The sequence below is a fragment of the Cystoisospora suis genome, assembly GCF_002600585.1.
Source record: "Cystoisospora suis strain Wien I chromosome Unknown contig_1543, whole genome shotgun sequence".
NCBI classification, from domain to species: Eukaryota; Apicomplexa; class Conoidasida; order Eucoccidiorida; family Sarcocystidae; genus Cystoisospora; species Cystoisospora suis.
In genome coordinates, this window is record NW_027154343.1 from 1 (window position 1) to 9,052 (window position 9,052).

The 9,052-nt window shown below is 51.8% G+C and overlaps 1 protein-coding gene across 1 annotated transcript; it reads left to right on the forward strand.

The window, feature by feature from the left end:
- The first annotated feature begins 869 nt into the window (after positions 1 to 869).
- CSUI_003452 (uncharacterized protein) lies at positions 870 to 8,594 on the forward strand. The gene is made up of 8 exons (XM_068063650.1): positions 870 to 2,182; positions 3,049 to 3,445; positions 4,605 to 4,853; positions 5,259 to 5,555; positions 5,819 to 5,973; positions 6,610 to 6,786; positions 7,535 to 7,633; positions 8,369 to 8,594. The coding sequence occupies exons 1-8, from the start codon at positions 1,820 to 1,822 to the stop codon at positions 8,423 to 8,425; spliced, it is 1,794 nt and encodes a 597-aa protein (XP_067924368.1). The 5' UTR covers positions 870 to 1,819; the 3' UTR covers positions 8,426 to 8,594.
- Positions 8,595 to 9,052: the final 458 nt, after the last annotated feature.

Sequence of the window (9,052 nt, forward strand, 5' to 3'; positions counted from 1 at the left end):
TCAAAGCGCGGGCGTTACAGACGGGCAGATATCTTCAAACGGAGCTGCACAGTTCTGAGTTCCGCGATCTTCCGGAAAGCGCGTTATGCCAGGAGCAGGCACTGGCTGTGTGTAGCGAGGTAACCACGGGGTAGAGCTCCGTGACAGTGGTTGGCGTAGTCTTGTCTAGGGTCCCGCCGAAGAGCGCGTCTCGTCACGCGGTACGCTGAAGGCGCTGCCGTTCGAAGATGGGCAAGCCTGGTACTTCTCTTTCGAGAAGGAGAACTCAGCTTTCCTCTTCGCCGCGCAGCCTGTGTCTCTCTAAACGCTCACGACTAGGCGAAGGGGGCAATGAGTGTTTCTGTTAGCAGCAGTTCGGGACGAGAGGGCCGCTGTTCTCGCTGACCCTGTTCCGCACCGTGGAGACCACGGCTACGTCGTCTCCATAAGAACCTGTGTCAACCGAGAGGTTTAGCAAGAGCGTTGGTAGGCACTGTTCTAACGAAGTAAACTGAACCCAAACGAGCTGTGTGGAAGAACTCCTTACCAAGTGTATGCCGTTTGAGTTCCCCCATGCCCGCGCACAGACGTCTCTGGGTCGCGGCTCCAGTTTGTAACGTCCCGTCGCTACTGAGGTTACTATACGCACGGAGCGTCTGGACTCCGTAGAGCGTACTGTGGCTCACATCGTACGGAATTCTGCCACACAGCTGGATTTACAACTTTCACACAACTTCCTGGTCACGTGCTCGGTTAAGAGACTCGCTCTGTAGGGATCGACCCAGCGGTCTGTTCGTACGCTGGGCAGGCAGCGCTGCCCCGGGTGTGCTCGCGCGACGGCAGGGCCGCTGACGTAGCGCTGTGGTCAGGAAGAGTCCCTCGCGCCGCATCTGTATCTGCTCCGCGTTCCTGGACAATCAACAATGTTTTAACACTTGAAACCTCGCAGCCACCTACCGATGCAGAGTCTTGATTAATGCAGGCCAAGCACCGGGTGCTTCTAGCCGTGCCAAGCAAGTGTGGTGGACACGTAAGCGTTTTGCGAGCTTTCGTCCGGCAGGTTTCGCGACACTTCTGTGGCCTTCATGGGATTGCGGCAGAGCTTCTAGAGAGACCGCCGCATGCGCTGCGACAAAGTTGTTCGGTCTCCTGCTCTCAACAGCGCCCTACGTGTGTCCGTGCTCCGGGTCGATTTTGAAAGAATCGCCTGCACCGAATATCACTCGGGATCAAGGTGGTTCTCCGGAGGAAAGTGCGGGCGGACTGTGGCGCCTAAGCGGAGCCCTCCGAAATCAGATTTCCGGCGGACGATGAAACTCGGACAGTGCAAACTTTCTCGTCAACGAGACTCTTTGCTCGCTATTTGATCAACGCGCAAGATGCCGGAGACGTAGTCAACGGAAGTGTGTGCCGCTTCAGTAAACGCCGGAGCCCATGTAGAGCGGACGAGGTAATTCTCCTGAACGGAATAGTAGCGGCTGGTCGCGGTGTAGCCGTCACACTTTCGCGTAAGAATCGCGACGCTAAAGGAGGATCGTGACAGGCGACCTTCCATTTACCCGCACGGCCGTTCGGTGCCATCGCATGAGAGGGATGCCGCCCTTCACACCGTCCTTCTTACAGACTTCTCCGGGACGGCATCCCTTTGAGAACCTCTCTCACTGGACTTGCACGTGCTTTGCCGTCTAGCGCAATCGTCTTATTTCTTCCGGATCCGCACCGTACGACCAACCAAATTTGCAGGAGTCCACATTATCTTCGCAATTGAAGGAGCAAGCCCCGTCTTGCTTACATCCCGGCCGGCTGCCTTTCTGTACAGTACGCCGGACAAATACGCAACATGAAGAGAAGGAAGCACGAAAGCATTCTGTGTGAGGCTGTCGACGGACAGCCTCTGTGCGTCTCCGCTGGTTTTTGCCCTTTCTCCACTGTTCCTTCTGTCCCTCTTTCTTCTTCCTCGTCTTTGCTTCGTACCGGGCAGTCTCGGACTCAGCGTAAAGTTTCGTCTGCTTCTGAGCGAACCCACGCAACTTGCTCTCCAGGTAGTGAGGAGCCCCTATCAGGTGGAAGGATTGACAGAGCTGAGAGTCTTTCGAAAGGCGTTGAAGAGAGAGCAAATGCACCTTTGACTGACTGCTTCGATGAGAAGGGAAATCTACAAGGGTGTAAATGTTTTCATTTGTCCAAAGATCCCCGCATCAAGGTGACTCCATGGAATTCCGTTCTGTCGGTAGTCGAGGGTGTAAAGTGTCATTCTGCGGTGACTCTTTCTGTGTCTGCGTTCTCAAGTTCAGCTGTGATCCACCCGACTTCTTTGTGTCTAAGTAACCCCAGCGCTTGCGTCTGCTCTCACGTTGTCTCGAATTCCTACACTGTAAACTCATAGCCCTGGGGCGTTCTAGCTCGGTGTTCGTATGCCAGAGATATAATGGAAAAGCCATATCCTCGATGGCTTATGCGTCCTTTGCTTCTCGTCAGACTGTTCTATCAGATCCGTTTTGCTGGAGTGCAGAAATCTAAGTAGTTGTGTTTAGCTATTCACCACATCCTTAAAAATGATACTCAGGTTAGCACTGAGAACGGATTCATTACAAAATCTGTTAAGTTATTAATGAGAGAAAAATTTCTTTTAATTTGAAAATCGAGTTCACATCGGCGTTCAACACGCTTCCCCTTGCCCCGTTAGGGGGGTGTACGATTCGCAGCGTGGACTCTCCTCAGTTTATTACGTTGCCACTATAGAGGAATTGCATTTTCTCTGTCTGGCTCTGTCTGTCATGGTCCTTATTTTACCCGTCCAGCACTAAGAGCAGTGAGTCGTAGCTTGCTATGCTGAAACCGTTCAATGTCTCACGGTAGAAGTTACGAAACATCCAACTTTGTATCTGGTCGACTCTGCATTGCTCTTCACTATTGCTCATTCTCCTTTTTCTCCTTCTCCGGTAGCGTCAATGATGTTGCGTGTAGCCTGTTGTGTGTAGCCTGTCATCACGGAGAGGGGAAGGGGGTCTTCTTGTCTGGACAGAGCGTTACTTTTGTCTCTGTTACTGTGATGCGGTGTTTGTACAGTTCAAGTCGATAGAGACAATTGCGCGAGAACGAGGCAATACTCACTGTAAAACGTACGTTTTCACGAGCGACACGTCGTCGACGTTGTCTAGTGGTTCGTCCTCCAGTTCTTCCTCTTCCTCGGAGAAAGCTGTCTTGTCACTTCATTCTGTCGACAGGGGTAATGCCTCGAGTTCTCTTTCACCATCCTCTTCGACGTCTCAGTCCACATGTGACTCTTCTGCCCCTACGGGTATACCTCTGCAACCGACTAGGGAGAGTGGCGGGCATGGCTACAGAACTCGGAGCGCAGGGGAAGGCCGGTGTGGTGCTAGCAAAGCGAAGGAGCTCCGGGAATCGCTTCGTAACTTGCCTGGAAACAAGCGATTCATATGTGGTCGGAATCCATTACGGAGGAGTACGGTTGTTTTCCACACTTGGTCCAGTTGCGTGTACGCCTGCAGATTCAGTTCGTCTTACGTGTTATTTCTCAAACGATAAGACTGAAAACAAAGCTGCAGAGAAAGCATTCATGAAGCCTCTTCCTGTACCGTGTCATCTCGAGGCAACTTCGGTAGTGTAGAGACTTCTCGGATGTCGGTAGCACTCTTCATTGTGCTGTTCATTAAGATATCTCTGTTTCCCTCAAATAGCCTACGACTGCGTTTGTAGACCAGATCGAGATGGCAGATGGCATTGGCCGCTTCATGCCCCACTCAGAAACACGGGGGAGACAGCCCCGGCTGTCTTTCGGCCTTCCACTTACGAAGTCACGTCCGCACTCTTTCATATATTGCATGTGTTTTCCTGTCTGTTCTCTAGCTCTTGAGAGCCGTACACGCCAGCAGAGTCTCTGCAGAGCCTCTGCGACCGAGGACTGCTGCGGTGGGGGACAGAAGCCGCGGGCAGGCGATAATATTATCCAGTCTTAGCAGAGATTGGTCTTCCTACGGGCGTAGACAGACCTACTACGTACTGGACTGCATTTTTGTTGCACGAGTTGCCGAGTGATGGCTGAGTATAACCTCTTCGTACTAACTTCATCCATGGAATATGCGGATTCAGTGAACTCCGATGTAGATTGGCCAACATCCCGCCCTGAGGTGTGCCACTTGGACCCTACATGTTTAGCGTATTTATCTAACTCGCCCTTAGCCAATTCTGAGTTATCGGTATCATTCGTGACACCCGACAGCACTCGTGGCCAGGCTGTGAGAGCATCCGAGGAATGCATAGAGAACGACCAGCAGTACGACGTCCCTTGTTTTCCTGAGTGACCCTTCAACTTTCACGAAAGACCACCGGGTCGACTATCACTGGAAGAAAACTTCCTAAAACTGTATTGCTTCCAGACCCCTGTGATAAGCACCTGATCTGGTTGTCCTCTGCTAGTCGTCGACTCGCGTGGTCTGTTGTATATTTTCAGGTTCTATATACTTGAAATGCTGCATATAATGAGCTAGCGGTACTAGTTGCTTCCTAATATTTTTCATATGTGTGAATTCAGTTTTGTGTACTGGCAGGAATAAATGACTTCTAGTGGAGAACTCGTGGCCTTTTGCTGTTGGCGCTTGCAGTGGCCAATGATAATGTAGACAAGTGGCTGGACATGCATGTCGCAGTTCCAATGCGAGCATGCGATAGAGTGGCGGGATCTCCCAAACGAACTGTTCGGGAGGAGTTGATTCTTGCGCTGGAAGAAGGAGTAGTACATGATCTAATTCAGCCTGCGGAGATCACAGACGCGAACCACCATGTGAAACGCATTCTCAATTGGGCGCAGGCATGTACTGATCCAGCAGGTGTTATTGGCTGTCTTTGGAAAGGTACGGGCATTCCAGCTACGTTACCGAGACTTCCGGAAGAGAAGAATCACCTTCATCCGTGTGTACGTTTCATCTACGGTTAAGTCCCCAGCGGATGTGGGCATTTTCTTTGCGTACGTGTATATGGTGCTGCCCACTGCATAATTGCTCCAGGAAGTGCTTCGAAGATTTTTCCTTTGCTCAGTGTGGTTCTCGGCCGGATCTGAGCGAGATGCTAGCGTGGTTTTGGAACTCTGCCGGATTGCAGCATAGGGAGAGAAACTGGCTCGCCGCCCCGAATACAACGGCGCACAGACGCATGAGGGGTCAAGGTGCACGACAGGCTAAGAATTACAAAACCTGGGTCTTTACAGTTCCGACCGTTTTTCAGCTTCGTGTGATGTTTGCCTGTTTGCTTCCTTGTAGGCCCTTACGTTGGTTTCGGGGAGACTCTTGTGGCAGGCATCTATGCCGGTGAGGTTCGCGCCGGAGGAGAAGCTCAAGGTGTGGAAAATCAAGAGACGTTGAAGACGACTCCTGACTACTCGTTTGATTGCGGCTGGAGAGACATGTCGTTCAAGTTTGTGGCGACAGAGGACAGCCGGAAGCTTGTCCGATTTCACACAGAAGTCGCATCTTACATCAGGCAGCAGAACAAAAATAAAAGACGGAAAAAAGGCACACCGGAAAAAGTCGTCCCGAAGCCGGTGGTTGCTGTTGAGGGTGAGTGGGCCTGCCTTTCGATACTGTACGTTGCTAGAGGTTCGGCTGTGTGAGGTAGTTAGGTTGTTTCAGAAAGAACGGACCCTCCACCGTCTACATTGGCTGGGGGTGATTCACTAGTTTGCCCGCCTCATGTTCTTTCTGTGCAAAATGTTCTCGCAGAACTCAAGAGGAGACCCGTTAGCTACCTCTTTTTGAGGGAAGGATACAGCGAAGATAGTTATGAGGCGTTTGCTTACTTTTTTTTCTACGTGTGTCCGCAGAGATTGGGCTGCAGCCTGATGGGACAGTGGTGTTGCCTGATGATCAGTATCTTTGTCTTGATTCCAGTCGGTACTTCAATCAGATGTCTCTAATTAACGACAATCGAGATATCCTTGGTCAAAGACGGCTGAAGGCGAACATGTGGATTTACGAAGTACGGCATCCCGTAGGCCGTGTGGGGTGTCTGGTCTGGTCTCAGCTCATGAATATAGATTTGGATCCTGCGGAGAACGTTGCCATTATCTAGGCACGCGTAGATTAGGATCTCCCGGTCGTTTTATTGGAGCTCCCTAGAGTTCCTCTGTGCCTGCGACGCGCAACATTGCCTGTTAAGAAGCTATCGTCTCGAACAGCGTAACTAGGGGAGAGCTAGGAGTTCTTCGGATGAGACGTGCAGGGAGCTAAGTGCGGTTGCAGTTACTCCAGAAGAATATACCACTCTGGTCGCCCTGGGAGGAGCTCTCTTTCTGTCAGTCAATGGTGAGCACCGTAGCACAGCGGGCCATAGGGTACGCCCCCGTATTTGCCCTCCCCGGTGCCCACGACCGATTCGGTGAAGGGAGCCGTAGCTACAGTCAGTCGCGTCGATTTCTGAGTTGCTGGAGTTGTTTTTCCTGTGTTGGTCGTGGTGCCATTACCTTCTGCTTCTAGGGGGCCATTTCTACGTGCCATGTTACCCTCACTGCGAGTCCGTTATATGCGTCGGTACTTTGGGACACTTGACACACCCTCCGTTAACGGGTAGTCTCTCGATAGCTGGTCATGCGTGTGCTTCTGCTGTTTCATTCAGCTCCATTTTGAGGGTTTTCCTTTCTTCGTCTTCATGAAGCGCATGGAGAGCGACTTACGTCACATGGAAGAATGCCTGGTGAACTGCGGGCCTTTGTACCGATTTAATCATCTACAGCCCCTGTGTGAAGAAGCATTCTCTCGAGCGATTGCTCGCAAACCAGAGAAGGATTCGGAGGTAAGGGGGTGCGTCACCGTTCGTAATCATCTGTGTACGACCGCAAGGCCGGTGACTCCGTATAGCTGTATCATGACGTAGTAATCCCCTTTCGGGGGTCTCGGCCCGTCACTTCTTGTCCTTCTCCGGGTTCTACTAAGAAGGGGGCCGGCAGCGGTTATATGACGTCACACAACTCGCGAGGGGACAGAGTGAGCCAGTCCACTCTTCACAACTTCGCTTTTCATCGGACTCTGTGCGCGCCGGGTAGGTCTGGGCCTGGCGTGGCATCATCTTCCTTCCCAGTCCTGAGAAAGCTCGCTTACGTTTTTGCGTTATATTCTCCTTTCCTTTGCAACCTTCTAGGTTCGCACGTCTTTCTTTCGCAAAGATTAGCAGTCCAGAAGCAACTGGCAACCAGCCACGGACGAGGTACCTTTCTCGCCGACTGTCCAGATATGGTGCTTTGCTGATTGTGTCTCCTATACCTTACGCAATGCTGAAGCTCGGGCTTCTGCTGGAAGGAGTGTTGGTTTTCAGCCAAATAGCTAGGAGACTGGGCTGACTGCAAAAACACTCGAAAAGAAATCTTCTTCATATCTCAAGGACAACAAACATGAGGTGGATCACATAGGAGCGGGTTACCGGCCCGTGCAACTGACCGGGGCCCCCTCGTACAAGTCAGTATGACTGAACTGTATTCACAATGCTGCCATATCACGTACTTCACATCTCCTTGGCGTGTTTCGTTTTTGTTGCTTTTGTGCAGGAAGAAAAAGCACGAACCGTTCTTCTAATGCCGTGGTGGAAGTTCGAACATCGAGACGATCTCTGTGATAGCCTCCACAGTGACGAGCGGACCGTCACAGTAAGCAACCCTGACGACACCGGTCTGTATCTACCTCAAGCGTGGTCAAACAGATTAAAGTTAGGGCTGGTGGGGCTAGACCCAGTGTTGGAGAAGCGAAGCTTCAGGCGCGGCCACTCCCAGAGAAACCACTAGTAATGTTTGTGTAACGTGGCAACTCACACTCCGTCAGGCGAAATTGCTGGGGCGCCGTGTAACCGAACCTCCTCACGCATTTTGGACAGTGTGAGCTCTGAGTCCGACGTTTGTAACAAAGAAACACTAGCCCCGCTGGAGACTCAACTATTTTCTAGAAGATAGTTAGGTACCCGGGGCCTGTTACCCTTGAAAGTTCAGTGGTGTGCATCTGCGTCACCCAGAATAAGAGCTCCGGTACGTAGTAGCTTATGCTACCTCCGTGTGTTACTCCTCTGGTCGCTAGTCTGTGACTCTTCTAACTCTCACCGCCACTCCGAAGCGGACGCGCAGTTCATGCATCTGCGGACCGTATTGAGGGATGGCTGCTTGGTGCCAAGCAGCCAGGTTACGCGGAAAAACAAGTCCGTTGTGGGAGCAACGCGTACCAGGTTCCACATCTCTGGCAGAACTGGCAGCGCTGCTACTCTTGGCGAGCCGCAGGGAGGCAGCTGCATGCCATGTAAATCCCTGACTGTGCAGATAACTTTGCAAAAGGAGCCCGCCCGAACCTATCACCCAGTTGCTCTCTTGCTGGGTTCTCATGGTGATTATGCGCAGGTTCTCAAGGTTCACTCCGAGAAGATTTGGGAATCAGACGACGATCTAGGCTTGTGAGACTCCGGGCGACCAAAGGCTAGCGGCAGATTAAGCACCAGGAAGGGCGAAGAATTCGATGTACTCGTTGTTTCGCCACACTGGAGTTACCTGCCCACCTACGTTCGGTACAGAGAAACAGTGAATTGGGTTTCACCTCTGGTCCTCTAAGGTGGAACCGGTTCAAATTGCCTCTTCGGAAAAAATGCTTTGGGTGATGCCCCGTGTCCGGGATTGGAGTTGCCATTTCTGTTTTTATTCTGGGTCTCGCGTAGAGACGCTTTTTTGGTGCAGTGTGCAACTGAAAGAAAATAGATTGCTTGTGTGTGCCTTGGAGAGAATGTGAAGATAAAAGAAGCTTGGCAGTGTCGCACTGGGATCCCGTCTGCAAAGCATCCTTCCACGCAAGACTGATTGCAGATTTAAGAATCAAAAGACGACCGCCGCGGCTGGGGCTGCAGGAATTTTTCACGCATGCATGTACTGGGAGCATGAAGCTGGGGTGCCGCTTGCTTGGACAGCCGGACTACAGGCGGGCTCGCCTGTGCTACTAGCCTACAGAGCACTGCAGTATTACCAGACAGTCTCGGCTGGGATCTCTCCACAGGAATCCTCCACGCATGCGTGTACTGGGAGCATGAAGCTGGG